At 39.3% G+C, this 16,310-nt stretch overlaps 1 protein-coding gene across 9 annotated transcripts in view; it reads right to left on the bottom strand.

Moving 5' to 3' along the window:
* Positions 1 to 16,310, bottom strand: part of BIRC6 (baculoviral IAP repeat containing 6) — a 138,862-nt gene that overhangs the window by 95,075 nt on the left and 27,477 nt on the right. For 4 of the 9 annotated variants that reach the window (XM_080997574.1, XM_080997575.1, XM_080997577.1 and 1 more), the window contains exons 11-25: positions 15,319 to 15,468; positions 14,382 to 14,607; positions 13,799 to 13,959; positions 12,257 to 12,388; positions 10,590 to 10,721; positions 10,186 to 10,364; positions 8,003 to 8,133; positions 6,628 to 6,789; positions 6,410 to 6,541; positions 6,100 to 6,197; positions 5,487 to 5,634; positions 3,260 to 3,393; positions 2,209 to 2,355; positions 1,635 to 1,822; positions 39 to 353 (exon numbers count right to left, since the gene is read on the bottom strand). In XM_080997574.1, the coding sequence (XP_080853700.1) occupies positions 39 to 353; positions 1,635 to 1,822; positions 2,209 to 2,355; positions 3,260 to 3,393; positions 5,487 to 5,634; positions 6,100 to 6,197; positions 6,410 to 6,541; positions 6,628 to 6,789; positions 8,003 to 8,133; positions 10,186 to 10,364; positions 10,590 to 10,721; positions 12,257 to 12,388; positions 13,799 to 13,959; positions 14,382 to 14,607; positions 15,319 to 15,468 (2,435 nt within the window). The remainder of the gene's footprint in view (positions 1 to 38; positions 354 to 1,634; positions 1,823 to 2,208; positions 2,356 to 3,259; positions 3,394 to 5,486; positions 5,635 to 6,099; positions 6,198 to 6,409; positions 6,542 to 6,627; positions 6,790 to 8,002; positions 8,134 to 10,185; positions 10,365 to 10,589; positions 10,722 to 12,256; positions 12,389 to 13,798; positions 13,960 to 14,381; positions 14,608 to 15,318; positions 15,469 to 16,310) is intronic. The other 5 variants (XM_080997576.1, XM_080997578.1, XM_080997579.1 and 2 more) reach the window with 4 other exon arrangements.

The following is a 16,310-nucleotide window of genomic DNA, read 5'->3' as shown; positions in this document are numbered from 1 at the left end:
TAGACTGGAATTTCATGAAAGCTCTTCTGTTTAGTTACCGTTCTGGACTTGTTTGCATTTTTGTTGTGTGCAGAAAGGTTAACTGGTGGAGGATCAATGACTGAGCCCGGAAAAAGCTGTGCAAGCTCTGCATTGATAACAGCAGAAACTGCCTCATTAGGTGGTGTTAGAGGCGGAGTCATGAACAGGGGGGTTGTTTTAGGAGTGGGCGGGATGACATCCGACGGGTGAATGAAGAACCCTGGGGCTGCTACTGAGTTGGAAGGCACAGAGTTGTGAACAGGACCAACTGCTGATGCTGCTGCAGCAGCTGCTGCTGTTGTCTGATGTAGTTTTGCTTCCAGCTTTGCTTTCTGCAGGGAAAATAAAAGCAGCATATGTACAGTAGGGCCAGTGCTGCCTCTATGAAGGCACTAGCAATAAAAGCATTAGCAACAGGCAGCATGAACAGAACAAACAAAAAAGCAAATAGCCTCAGCTTTTGTTTAAACTCATACCAAAGGTTACTACCAAAAAAGATGCAAAGTAGCACAAAAAGGTGATAAACAATGCAAGGGGGGAAAATGGGATTTATAAGAACTAACATTTAAAAATTCACCTAAATTCAATTCAGCGTGTGGGTTAGAGAGACAGACTCATGTACCAACCATATCAACTGAAGCAGTCCACTTCAGAAGTGATGGCCCAATTCAGCGAAATGCATTTAGTCCAAATGTATTAATTGGAATTTTGCTTAGGATTCAAGGCTTAAATCCAAATGGAGTCAGAATGATTACAAGGTGGCTCATACATTCATATATAAAGGAATCCAATATGTACTGTGAGACACCAAGTGGATACTTCCCCATTGTGCATACAACCTAACATTCATATATCTATGTACTAATATGCTAGACTCTGTGACACATCAGAGAACCTTGAAGGAGGCACACACCTGAATCATATATACGAGATTCTCAGACAGATGCATGTGTGAAAACATTTTAAGAGTACACTGCCTCAGTGTACTCTTGGAAGTAAATTCTACTGAAATCAATAAACTTATCACAAAAAGGCACTTAAAATGGTGGTCAGTCTTAATATACTTTTGTTTAATTGGGCTGTGTACAGCTCTAAGAAGTTCAAACTGTAAAATTTGACCATCAATAGGATTACTGGCTTAAACAGTACAAAGTAATATAGCCCAATTGGATTTTAGCTAAAGCAGACATTTGTAGGAACAGTACATCTTTCTGCATCTTTCCTCTTTGTTAATCCTGTAAGATTCATGTTGCATAGCTCTTACTAAACAGAGGCCTGTGTGTTTCGTACTGAAAGAAATCCAACTGTATTTTCCACCTTTATCTCAGATTAGAAAGAAAAATCTGGAAAGACCTATGTGTAAATTAATGTTAAGATGCAAAATTCCTATACGTGTGGAATACCTTTTTGTTTAGGGATTCAAGAACAACTCATGTGCACTTTGTATTTTTGTACTGATTTGAAGTGGCTTCTAAGCTATCCTCTGGAGATGTACTCTTGCTGAAAATTTTTGATTTTTTTTTTTTTTTTAAGAGAGAGACTTTTTGTAACTATGGTAACTACTCTCTCAGCTTTTGAAGTTTAGAGACATCATGAAAGAGATGGCCTCCAACCTGTTGCTGAAGCTTCAAAAGCTGCTGCTGTTTCTCTTGAAGCACTTGGAGCTGTTGCTCGGCTGAGGCCATTGCATGAGAGAGAGACTGCAAAGCTACCTGGGCCGCTGAACTCAGTGCTGTCGAGGCTTCCCCAACTGTCCCAGATGAGAGGCCACCAACTGCTGGGGTAACCCCGAAGGTACTCACTGGCATGAAACAAAGAAACAAAAAAACATGTATGTAGAAAAGCAGCACACCAAGCATTCTTCTTAATATGCATTCCAGTAGTATAAATACTAAAAATGAAAGCAAGCTCGAAAGAAAGAAGAAGAAAAAGCCAGTCGCCAGAGAACATTTACCTTTCATCACAAGATTTACCATTTTATGCAGCTTTTTTTCAAAATTAAGTTTGCAAAAGCAAGCAGGGAAATCAAAATACTGATATACCCAAATACACACATTTTTCTCATCACATACACTTTGGGCTGGTTTTAAAAACTGATGTGGGGGCTCAGGTTAACCACTGCATTCTAGGAATCTTTTTATCGGTCTAGTGTGGCTGGTTAAGAAAGTAGTAATAAAATGTATATACCAGTAAACGTACTTGCATCGTCCCTTTCTATTCTTGTTCCATCACTAGTCGAGACGCAAGTAAAGTGCAGAGGTTCAACTTCCAGGAGACCAGTGAGGGAAGTAAAACTACCTTCAGCTGCTGCACAGCTACTGATCTTTCCATTTCCTGAATTAAAAAAGCAATTATTGTTTAATTTAGTTTCAAAATTACTAGAAATAAGACCGTAGTGGGCTATGGACACCCCAACAAATGCACATGAAAAATTATTCAGTGTTGTAGTATTCAATGTGTTGCCCCATATCCTGTCTGATGCCGACATCCAGTATACTAGGCTCACGTTAAGGAGATTCCAGGTGTTTCACCCTTCAAGCATGCAAAGTACAATTCTACAAACTTGGATAGGACCCTAACGGCCGTGAGTGGACTTGCACTCAAAAAAATCAGGCTTTTCTGGACTTCCTTTCCTTGTGCAAAATTGCTCCTGAGAGCAGAGGGGCCCTTCAGAATGCTGCAGGACATGGCACAGAAGTCCAAAGCAGGAAGGGAGAAATTGAATGAAAATCGGCAACCAACAAAAAACATCCTTATATGAGCTGGAGTACCTTCTGCTCATGCAAGGCCATCTTTGTATCCAAGCCATTAAAAACCAACGTGATAAAAGCAAGAATTTGATCTACCTATTTACATATCTTGAAGGAATATTCTCTGAAAAAATAGTCAACTACCAGAGGTTATACATTTGAATCTTAAGTAAAACTGGCCATTTGGCACAAATATGAGAACACTAGGGGCTGCACTTGCTAACCCGCTGCCATTTTCCCCATATTAACCCCATTCAACTACTAAACTCTTTTCAGCTTGGCAACTTCTCTTCTCTTTTGCAGTCTCACTTTGCACTCATTTTTATTTTCATGCCCATGCCTTCCCCTCCTTCTGTTCAGTGACAACACTGCACAAGGAAGGTTATGTAAATGTAAAGAAGTTATTGCAAAAGAAGAGTACAACGTTGATTTTGAAGATCTCCCAGGTATATTAGAAGCAGATAGTACCATCTGATCTATGTGCGTACCTGAGAGAACATCAGATAAGTCAATCTCATCTGACTGTACACCAATGCTGCTGTTATAGATATTCTTACAAGAAGAGCCACTCATTTCCAAATCGAAGAGCACCGGATCAAAAGGCGAACTATACAATCCGTATCTGGAAAGAGAAAAACAATTCGGCCTCTTAAATGATGTGAAGAAGTGCATATTTGATTTATGGGACATAACTGACAAACTTAAAGTTCATAGGACTTCCAAACTGGATCACAGTTGAGTACTGGATTTCTTCCACATCTTCCAGATTATTGTTTCAGAAAATAAGGAACTAATTGGTTCATTGCATCAGTGAAACTGTTTCACAGAACCATACTGGTGCAAACAAAAATTACGAGGCATGTTAATTGCTTTGAAATATAAGGGAGCAGAGCTTCCATAATGCAATGCCGCTGCTCCTTCAATCTGTCAGCAGATTCTTGTTAATTTTGCCCAAGAGGAGGCAACACCTCTCTTGATTATGTTGCTGCTGTTATTAATAATGTTTTTATTTCATTTCTGAATTGCTTCTCATGAAACACCCCAAAGAGATCATTACATATTAGCATCTACTGTATTAACCCCTTAGACTTGTTCCCAACTGAAACCATGTGCTGTTAAGAGAATATCTGATTCTGTTTCCTGGTTCCATTGCTCTCTCTGCCCCATTCCACCTACTCTGTGAACCAAACTGCAAACACTACTGCTGAAGATGCCTAAAGGTAAAGGTACCCCTGCCTGTATGGGCCAGTCGTGTCCGACTCTAGGGTTGTGCGCCCATCTCATTTAAGAGGCCGGGGGCCAGCGCTGTCCGGAGACACTTCCGGGTCATGTGGCCAGCGTGACAAAGCTGCATCTGGCGAGCCAGCGCAGCACACGGAAATGCCATTTACCTTCCCTCCAGTAAGCGGTCCCTATTTATCTACTTGCACCTGGGGTGCTTTTGAACTGCTAGGTTGGCAGGCGCTGGGACCAAGCAACGGGAGCGCACCCCGCCGTGGGGATTCAAACCGCCGACCTTTTGATCGGCAAGTCCTAGGCAAGGCTTTTACCCACAGCGCCACCCGCGTCCCGAAGATGCCTAGAAAACACAACTTAAGGCAGGTTAGCAGAAGAATGTATGCTATTAATTGCCTTCCTCTCCTCGCTCTGTTGTTTCCTACATACCACCCAAAAACTCCAAAGAAGAAGAGGAGGAGTTTGGATTTGATATCCCACTTTATCACTACCCGAAGGAGTCTCAAAGTGGCTAACATTCTCCTTTCCCTTCCTCCCCCACAACAAACACTCTGTGAGGTGAACCAGAGCAGCGCACGGAAATGCTGTTTACCTTCCCGCTGGAGTGGTACCTATTTATCTACTTGCACTTTGACGTGCTTTCAAACTGCTAGGTTGGCAGGAGCAGGGACTGAGCAACGGGAGCTCATCCTGTCGCGGGGATTTGAACCAGTGACCTTCTGATAGGCAAGTCCTAGGCTCTGTGGTTTAACCCACAGCGCCACCCGCGATCTCCTGACTAGCAAATACATACATCTGTATACTCAGTTTCCTTGCTTTTGCATCACTTTCCCCACCCCATATTCAAAAAAATAATCCAAGACAGTTGTTGTCTCCCATCAAGATAAAACTGTAAGAATTCAGTTAGCAAAATCTAAGCACCACAGAACAGTGGGGAGGAAATCTGTAAAAGTGTCAGAAGGAAACAAAAACAGCTAGAACTAGCACCTCATCACACCCTCCTAAAAAGGAAGATTATTTGCCACGTGTCAGAACGCTGTAAGAGGGGAGGGTGATGGTGAGAGGAATTTCAGTCAGGAAGCAGTTCCAGAGCCTTGATGCAACTACAAAAAAGGTCACAGTGAGGTGGGCTTTTGGGGATAATCTGTTGACGGTCTTAATGAGTGGCCAGGTTCATACAGGAGAAAGCGGTTCTGCAGATATCCTTGTCATAAAACATACAGCAATTCTGAATTGGTTCTGCAAATAAATTTGAAGCCAGTTTCCTTCTTACTTTCCTTTCTCAGGAGGGAAAATATAGCCCTGGTCCTGACAAAGGGAAAATCCACACTCCTGTTACTGAAGTAGGAAGAACAAAAATAGCACAAGGACAAGCACATTTACACATACACTGAAAATAGAGCAATGAAAAATAAAACAAGAGCTTTTAACATGTTCAGTTTTTCAAAACGTGCTTGGTATACAGATACTTTCCACTACCTTGTCTGCAGTAACGCTTCCATGGGTGTTAACCGGTCCTGTAACTGTCTGGACACTGCAGTTAGCAGGGATGCACAAGCTGTACTGCAGCCAGCTAAATCTTCATCCTTGACATAATTCAACAATACAAAATACCAATAGACAGATCCTAGAGGGAGAAACCCACCAACAATCAAGTTTAGTAACTAATCATCATCATCATCTCCATCTTCACCACAACCAAAACTGTGTATAAACATATGTTTATGGGGAAATGACCAATGATTAGGTTAGCAAATAAAATATTCTCTGTTATATAAGGCTTTCTTTAGCTTGCAAATATTTGATGTTTGTCTTCAGAGAGCATTCCATGAGGTCATAACAAATCATGAGTGTATAGTTAGGTTTTAACTACTTAATAATTGGAGCCTTAATTAGCATACAGATGCTGCATAAGGACAAGAAGCCTGGAACACAGTGCTAAAGTTGATGCTATTGCCTGCATGACCTGGCAGCTTATTAAAGAGGGGGAATAAAACATGGAATCAGATCCAGAAACTAAGTCCACCAGGCAAAAACTTAATCCAAAAAAATGACAAAGTATGCATGCACAAAAATAAAAAATGAAGCTCACCTCCAGTTGCAGCTGCAGGTAAATAAGATATATTGCCAAGCAAAGCCTTCAGAAGGATCGATCCAAATCCTTGTTGACTTGGCTCAAATTTCCCATTGCTACAAAAATATAAATTTCATTTTATTATTTTGCTTTAGTACAGAGCACATACTGCTATGGATTCTATGGATGTTATTGCATAAATGTGTTTCTCAGGGGAGGAGAGGCTCTGTAGCAAACCAAAGAAAATTCTACTTTCCAGTTCTATTAAGGGGCATAATTAGAATCATTAATATAGAGAAAGTATGCAAACAAAAGTCGTATTACCAACCTTATGCAAAGAGCTAGAAAACGTGCACATTTGTGTGCTATGCTTCGACCTGCTTCAAAGAAGCACACACGCACTATATCAAAGAGACACATCCTTGCTTTAGACAGTAAGCTCTCATTTGCTTCTTTTGAACTGAAAAAAACCAAAGCAAAACAGACTTTAAACCAAAACACTTACAATTTAAAATGTTTCCTAAAACAAAAGTGAAGTTCTTCTACCTGCCCGGTCCATTTGACTGAACTCCTGCCAGCCAACATAAGATATCTAACACAAGACTTTGAGCATGCTCCGTCACAACTCCATCTTCCGCCTTTTTGCAGAGGGTGTTCAGAAGTCTTTCATGGAATTCTGAAAACTGCAGCATAGCACATCGCTGAACTCTGTGGAGGGAGAGAAAGACAACCCACAGATGTAAACTACTGAAGTGAAAGTTGCTGACATTAAACGTCATTATTTTAAGATTACAATGCTCAGGTCCATTCCCTAAGCCTAAGGAAACGAAAACACACAGGGTTTTATTTTGTTTTCGTTTCCCTCTCATTAGCTCCCCTTACAGAAGTCTAGAAGTTTACCCCTTGAATTTAAAAAGCACAACTGCTTTAGGCAACCAAAAAAAGAAAGAAAGAAAAGACATTAATCTAAGAGCTAAGAGCTGGCTCAGGTATGGAAACAGCAAAAATTGCCTACAACAGAAGAATGGCAGTACAAGGTTATGGAGTTTGCAGAAATAGCAAAATTAACAGTAAAAATTTGACATCAGGGGGATGAAACATATCAAAAAGAATGGGGAAAATTTATGTTATATATAGAGAAGATGATGTGAAATAGGGAACCAGTAGAATTAAAATAGTATCTCATAACGGGAAAATACAAGAAATTTATTGGATAATAATATCAAAATGAATTAAAAATGTATATTAGGACTATTATTGAACAATATTTGTAAATGAATATAGACAGACAACAAGAACTTGTATATATAGAAAGATTTATTTGTTTACGGACATTTAATGGAAAAAATGAAGAAGAACAATCTTATTGAAAATGGACAAAGACAATGCGAAAACTCAAAGAGGACATAAAAAAACCAGAAGAAGGAAGGAGGGAAGTCAGCTCGGGAGAGCAAGAACAAATTTGAAATATAATGTATGTGTATGTACAGTATGTAACTAAAAATTTAATAAAGATCATCTGAAAAATAATAATCTAAGAGCTACTGTAGAGTTGCCCTGACTAGGTAAGCATAAGGCAGCTATGGCCATATGTGCTGGTGGCTATGTATAGTCCATATGGCAGGGAGAGGAGCAAGAACCCAGGTCTGTGCATTAACAGTGACAGAAGTGGCAAAGGCCCATTTTCTGAAACATTTTATTTTTCTACCAAGCCATTCCAATGCACACTTGCACTGAAACAATACAACATATGACTGAAAACCTTCTCTGCTTTTTCAGAATGGAGTTTGGACTTACAGTTTTGTGAATTCTTATTTGAACCAGCATAAAAATGAGGAAAAATTAACAGAATTCTTTTGAAAAAGAATTTTTAACACATATCACTGTATAAAAAGGTTGAATCCCTAAATATCAAACTCACCTTTCCTTTGAAACAGATGTTTTTTTAAATCTTCTAATTGTTACAGAAACTTCTTGAAGCAAGTCACACCCACGGAGGTTGTCAGATTTCCGTGATGAATTGCTGGCTTCTGTTTTATTAGAGGACTTGTCCTATAATTTTTAAAAATATATAAAAGAACCACAGACATTTCAAAAGTAATATTCCACATGTTCACAATCATTTTTCCCCTACGCCTAATTGGGAAGTTCATATAAAAACTATAGCAGTTATTAAACCAAAATCACATGCTTTTCAAACATTAAAATGGCCATTTTTTAAAACAATGCAATTATTTTCTTGACAGAATGGAAGTATAAAGTTCTAAAGCCAGAAAGCAAGTAAGTTCAGATTTGTGTCTATTTATTTAGTTTGCAGCTTCCTTTTAACAGCTATTACCGAGGGAGGGGTTTCAAAAATACAAAACAATATTTACTGAAGTCATCATACACCACAGATAAGGAACCTCAGGTTTGGGGTCCTTGGGATTCTTACCACCCATGCCCCCACCATCACTACATTCCTCAATGGCCCTACTTGAATGCATTTGTCTGGCTAGAACTTCTTCTTCAATTGTGATAATGCCTCTTGCATGGATGAAAGATAGAAAGGCGTTTGTGTGTACAGGTGCGCTCCCACTTACGCGTGACTGACTCTCGTACAACCGTGTATATGTGTAGCACCAGGAAATTTAAAAAAATAATTCAATTCAAACCCGGAAATGGCAGAGAGTTGGAAAGTCCTTGTAGCTTGCAAGGAGACCCTCCCAGGAACCCCCCAAAAATGTCAGTGATGTCAGAGGAAGCCTGAAGAGATTGGGGTGCAGCAGGGCTTTATTTACATTGCTCAGCCTCCCCACCTAACAGCTGATGTGCAGCCGCTTTCCCACACGTCCTCCAGCCTCCTGCCAGCCCCAGAACTTTAATTCTAGTTGTGGATATTTTGGGATACAGTATTTTTAGTACGGATTAAAGAGAGCGTGACAGAGGTTGTTTAAAGAGTGGGTGCTCCCTACTTTACATGATTTCACTGATGCGCACAGGGGCCCGGAATGTAATCCCCGCATAAATGGGGGGACGCCTATATATAAAAACCTCTGGTTAGAATGGAGCCTACTGTGTGGAGGTAGCTGTCACATCCATTCTTCTGCCCTCTTCTGCCTATGGCCCCTCCTACCACTAGCATATCTCCTCTTGAACCTTGCCTGCAAAGGAATTAGGCCCTCTGGCGCTCTCTAATATCTGATTCAAGTGAAGGCAGAAATGAATTGGCTGGTCAACGTGAGGGTTCCAGAGACTTCCTTCAAAACAACCAACGTTCCTCTCCAAGCACATGGGAAGACCCAGCCAGGTGGGCAGGGTAGAAATAGTATATTATTATTATTATTATTATTATTATTATTATTATTATTATATCACCATTATTACATGAATTGCTAAGTTTGGCTGCATCAACTACAATCATAGCCAATAGTATCAAATCTGCAAATACTGTTGATTCCTTTTTGTTTAGTGTTCTTGCAGATAAAGAACAGTATGTGAAGTGGGTGGTGGGTGGGTGGTAAGGTAAAAAGGTAAAGGATCCCTGGATGGTAAAGTCCAGTCAAAGGTGACTATGGGGTTGTGGCGCTCATCTTGCTTTCAGGCCAAAGGAGCCGGCATTTGTCCACAGACAGCTTTCAGGGTCATGTGGCCAGCATGACTAAACCACTTCTGGCGCAACGGAACACCGTGAGGGAAACCAGAGCGCACGGAAATGCCGTGTAGCGGTACCCATTTATCTACTTGCACTGGCGTGCTTTCGAACTGCTAGGCTGGCAGAAGCTGGGACAGAGCAACGGGAGCTCACCCCATTGGGCAGATTTGAACCGCTGACCTTCCGATCAGCAAGCCCAAGAGGCTCAGTAGTTTAGACCACAACGCCACATGTTCCCCCATTCAGGGGAATACTGAACAAAACAACACACATTTTCTGAATTCCATATGTGGATTCTACCCACCTACAGAATTCTAAAGGTTCCATGTTTTACTCTTACCACCTCTATGTTAGTTTAAATATAAATTACACAGTTGATGCTTCAGTTCTAACAGATGGACTTTCAGCAACTGGCTGGTTGAGCAGCAGCAGCTTTTTGACCATGCTTTCTCTATATGTTATTTAAATACCTTGCCTGCTGCAACTTTTGCCAGAAGTGAGGCAAGTGAATGACCCTTGCTATTCTGAGGTTTTAGAGATGGTATCCTTACAACAGGCCAGATTCCACCATTGCAGATCTCTTCTGTTCCTCTGTCATTCACTGCTTTCACATGAATTAAAAAAGAACGGTATTTTCCACCTGCCATACCTAGAATAAGACAAATAGACTATAAGCATAATCAACAAACTCTTTAAGACTTATTTTACACATATATTTTCCTAGCAGGTACCAATTAACACTTTGTTAAAGGTTTTCCTCAGAAATGAAGAGACAATTAGTCTTTGATTCTAAGCGTAACTGGGGATTATCTGTTAATTTCCAGAAAACTCACATTTTTCAGTTTCATTCCAAAATATTCTAGCAAAAATTTACCTTTAACAAGCTTTGGACTTGTTAGTGTCAACATTCCAGCATGCCCTGATAGATCAAGACCAGTAGCCAACCATACAGGACCACACAAAATATCTTCTTTATGATCCTCTAAAAAGGGACATAGTCGGGGGCCTTTTGGAAGAAAAAAAAAAGTTCAAAAATAAGCCGTCTGTTCAAAAGAATACACAACTTGTTCAAAAAGGTTAATGACACTTAATTATTAGCTAAATAATAACCTGGTTCAGACATAATGAGGAACTATGATTTCCAATTACAGAATGCACTGGGGTAAGCCTTGGACTCATGCACAAGAAGAAACATAGAACTTTAAACTGTTTGCAGTAGCAATAGCTTCCCATTACATCAGAACCCATGGTACTGTTATGCATTCTACCTGTAGTTAATTAAAACAAATAAGAATAAAATCAGGGTTCGATATTCTGATTTATCAGCAAACCACAGTTTACAATAAACTATAGTTTTTGATTCAGATATAATGGGGGCTGGCAGTATATATTATATATTCAGCTTTCAGTCTCCTCCCCTTGTGCATGGAAGAGAGAGGGTGGTGAAATGCATAAGCCTAAGCTTTGCTGCAGCATGCTCTCATAACAGAAAACCATGGTCACTGAACCAGGCCACTGTGTTTTCCCGTAGTGCATTACGGTCTCAAAATCCCAGATTTATATCAATTATTAATATTGTCATCGTCATCATATTTCTTATCTACCCTTCACCATGAGTTCCTAGCATGGGTTACAACAATTTAAAAATACAATATTAAAATCAGTTTTAAAAGGTTATATTCAATAGAATGAAAAGTGTACAAAATAGGAAGTTGAAATGAGGAAGGGACTGACTTCAGCTGAATTTCAGAACATCTCATTGACAATTGAAAACTAAAATTCTTTATATTTTCTTATATATTTCTCTTTACCCTGGACTTTGAAATCCGAGATATTTTAGAAACTTTCCCCAGCTACTTGCTTTCAACACACTTATGTAGGTTTTTTGGTTCCCATGTACATCAACACAAGAACAATGAGTTGAGCCCATCCATCAACACTATTCCCCTTATTTTGACTTGCTCCATGTAATCCTTTCCCAGATATCCATGCGTATAGGTCAGCTCTCCACAGGGAAGGGGCCTTGTCTCTAGGGTCTGTAGGGAAGGATGTAATTATACATCCAAAGCTTTTCACAGGAACTGTAACACGCCTTGGAGATTTATTTATTTATTATGTTAGTACTTTTCTACTGTTGGTCTTTTAATGCACTATTTTTGCTATCTGCTTTTACATTTAGTCTGTAAAATTTAGTTACTTTAGTCTGTCGACATTGTTTTTCTATAATGCTGTCATTTTTAGATGTGTTGTGTTTTAGATATTATGTTTCTTTTTAGGGATACTTTTGATTATCTGTAAGGATTATGATGTTTTCTGCTCTTTTCCTGTGCTGTTCCTTCTGGTTATCAATAGTATTTGTCTAACAAATGAGTTACTCTGATACATCAAGAAAGGGAGATAAAAAGCCAGCAAATATAAAGAGAGTAGTGTCAGCATTTTACAAGTTCCAATTAATGAGAACTGACTCTAAAACTTATAGAATACATTCACCCAACCTGTACATGGCAAATACATTTAAAATGGGCACTGTATGTAACTTACATTGTGTCTCCTCCACATCCATATTCTGCATTTCTTCATTCAAATCATCCAGTCCTTGTTTTCCATTCCTTTCAATTTCAATATTATGAGCTGGTGACAGAGGGAAAGCTATCTGTCTATCTACAGCTGCTTCTGGGGAATCAAAGACATTTTAAAAACAGGACTCACAACTATAGGTTTGTTTAAAGCCTTAACATTCCTGTTTATTGATTCTACTTGGAATTTCTTTTGGAATACAATTTAACACTAACTTCATAACAACTATACCAAGAGGCAACTGTATTTTGAAATATATTCATTGTTAGAGGCCTTCTAATTCCTAGGCAGAATCAACTGTTTCAAAATCAATATTAAACATTTAGATATCTGGTCTCTGCACTGATGGAGAAAAAGTGTTAAATCCTTTCAGCACTACCACTAAATTTTAGGTTCTAATAAATACTCAGGCAATGTTCCCCACTGCTGCTACCTTCAGTTATTGTCCATTCACTCACAGATACTTCTAAGTGAGACTATACCAACTTAGACTCTTAACAATTAACGTATGTGTAGCCATTTCTCTCTTAGAATTCTTCAAAGGTTACCCAGAAGATACATAAGTGTGCAAGTGACTTCCAGCAGTAAGAAAATGGTACTAACAAATTTATCTCTGTTGCCTTTACGGTAATATAAGGGATGTCTGGCTTGCAGGGAGGAATTATTTTGAAGGCTTAACCTGACAAGAGATAAATAACCACACTACTGTAACCTTTTGCATCATGGCATTAAGGTAAAAAGCCAGAAGCTTTTTTTTAAAAAAAACCCCAACTTATGTCAAATAGGGGAAATATATTCAGAGCAGCACACAATACTGTATCATCATTTTCCCCACTCCCCTGACAGGGTAAAAGAAATGTATACTCTATTGCCAGTGTAGTGGACACTGCTGCCCACTAAGGTTGCTTACCATTAAGTTTTGTTCCATCAATGGAATTAATGTATGACGATCAGCAACCGAACCTTCCTTTAAACATAATGACTGATTTTAACAAGAGAAGGGACCATCGGTCTTACCTGAAAGGAATTTCTCTTGAATGTAAAGGTGGCCATAGGTCATTTTAAGTTTATGCCTGACTCAAGCAGTTGATAAATCAGCAACGATAACAAGAACTGGCTTCAGCAACAGTTTGAGTCAAGCAGGAACTTAAAACCACCTGAGACCATCTTATGTGCACAGGAGGAACAAAGGGTAGTTCTGTTACCATAAGGACTTCTGGCTGTGAAATATAAAATTCCCTCTCACTCCTTTCTCTGTGGGCCCCCTAAATTTGTTATTGGGGGGCTTCCCCAACCCTCCAAAGAATATCTGGGGAGGGTGCATTGAGTGCACAAACAGAGGAGGGGGATGTTTCACTGCACAGCCAGAGTCTTTGAATTAACAAAACTGCTTCATTGGATACCACTCAAAAGTGCTTTGGCAGCTGAATCATCTTTTAGCAGTGCTACCTTTAAATCCCTAAGTATTAATAAATTAAGCAAGGTATTCATTCACTCTTGGCTTACCACTGACTTTCCCCAAGCCTGGAGCTTTGTTTTTCAATAAAGTCACTTGAATCTGTGGAATGTTTGTGATGTTTGAATTCAAAACAAATTTGAAGTTCACATGTCCAACCATACAGGCTTTTGGCAAGACCAATTCAAAAACATGTTCATCCCAGCTGTTGCTACAAAGGGAAAAGGGAGGAAAATCAGGGATTAAATGTGCACATAATAAGAGAAAAATAAACGTCTCTATTTTGCTTTTGTACATATTACTGCTCTACAGAAGCAATGAATGTTTGAGCTGTACCCTTATAAGAGCATCTGCTTAACTGAATGCTGCTTTTCCACAATATTGTGCCCAAAGCAGCTTACAACTTATGCCTGACATTTACAATATGAACCATATTTGAAGAGACTAGCTAAAACAACAACTGAAGGTACATTCCACATCTGAAATGAAGGGTTTCCTGAGTGATTTAACTGGAAGCCTGCCTCATGCTTAGGATCCTTTCCTCATCACATATGGCCTCTGCATCAGGGAGATCCAATGTTCAATGAGAAAATCTTTTGGTACAGGCATGATTTATATCATTACTAATTTTACCTATCTGTTTGTAATTTCCAAGTCCGAGTATGCTGAGCTGCATCTCCATGATGCTGCTGGTGCAAGTGTTGCGGGTGCCGCCTTTGCTGCTGTTCCTGCTGAACCTCTACCCAACATGGAGGAACAGTGGCAGAAAACCGGGGTGTCAAAGTCTCAAAGCGAGTCAACTCTACTAAAGATGTTAATGTTTCAAGGGAAAATGGCTGGTCCACCAGAAGATCAACTCCTGTTTAGATGAGAGAGGTACAGGAGACTCAAAATACGAAATGACTATTCAGGTAATAGTTAACGCAAGGATCAGAAACACAGCCTTTTAACTTTAACTCTTTAGAACACCTATAAAACCAGAAAGATACCAATTTCATCAAATTGTAGCATGTTGTTAATGGCTTTTAAGAAAACTGATACCTTTGCATTTAGGATGATCTTTTATCCTCCCTCTCTTTTATCAGAGGAGAGTCATCATTAGATACAACCTAGAATGGTTTTTTCAGGTTGTTAATTTTCAACCCTTCAGTGCCCTGTTCTGATACAGATAAATCTGTATCAGAAGGCTGGGGGATGCCCCAGAGCAGATTTGGGCCATTCAGGGAGAGGCAGATGCAAAAAATTGGCTCCCTCCTCCTTCCACTGATGGACTGCTTTCATCAGCGGAATGTCACCAATGGATACCACCCTTGTGGAAAAAAAATCTGACTTGATAGCATAGTTCTACAAAATAATCACACAATATAGCTTAATTTAGACAGACTTCAATAATGTGTTTGTGTACACAATGCAGAAGTGAATTTAGTTTGATGGTTAACATTGCAAAATGCACCGTTAAAGCATGCTTCAAATAAAACCCCGTACTAAATACTTATTTCATAAAATTTATATACTGCTTGTTGGTAAACAACAACAACAACAACAACAACAACATCTCAAAATGGTTTACCTGTAATGCCTGGACTGGAAGGATTAGATAAAGGTTTTGTGCCTTCTGTTAACTGCTCTGCCACTTTAGAGAGAGATGCATCCACAAGTATATCAGCTTCATCAACATCATCACAAGTCCCTCCAATCTGGAGGAAATGAAGTTCTCCACCTGAGAACAGTTGTCAATTAAAACACAAGTTAAGATACATTTATTTTGCATAACACTGTTCGCAACCGCAAACTCACTAATAACATTAAAATTCTTTTCAAAATGTATCTGCATATTGCACTTAACATTTTATTTTTAGACACCCCTTGCCTAATTTTAGAAGACATACAAGGCAGCTTAAAATTTGCAACACAAACAAAATCAAATTCCCATTAAAATCACCAAAACTGACAAATCACAAATGTTAACACGAAAGTCCAGCCTCCAAAGCAAAAACCAAAATAGAATTGAAAGGAAGACACCAAAGATAAACCAGCAAAGAGAGAACAAAATGCTTTTTGAAACAGACTAGTTTTTAGCGGTCACTTAGAACAACACAGTGATCCAGTCGCTCTGTTATGAAAAAAGTACTGGTGGCCATTAGCTTAGGTAAATTCATGGATGGTGGAGTTTTCAACCAGTATTAGCCACGGTAGCTAAAGAGAATCTCTGAGTTGCTGGTTTTTCAAATTTCCAAGTATTGACAAATACAAAAAGGAAAAAACAAGTTTCACAAGCACAGAACCTCTGAGTTCAGAGAATATATATTTTCACTTACCAGAAACTGCAGTCAAACAGGGAAAAGATACCATTACTTGCCCTGCTGCTACACTTCCATAAGACAGAGATCAGGAATGTATGATCCACAGGTCTAATTTAGTCCATTAGGTATCTTAATTTGGCCTGCAAGGCTGCTTCACCACAGTCATGCTCACCTACCCCACACCTGACATTATATGACTTCAAGTGTGAAGCAGGTCAAATTGCTTTGAATGGATCCTTGACTGTTCCTCTGTCATAAA

Source organism: Podarcis pityusensis (genome assembly GCF_964106645.2).
Source record: "Podarcis pityusensis genome assembly, chromosome: 3".
NCBI lineage: Eukaryota > Metazoa > Chordata > Lepidosauria > Squamata > Lacertidae > Podarcis > Podarcis pityusensis.
This window is presented reverse-complemented; position numbering and strand designations above follow the sequence as displayed.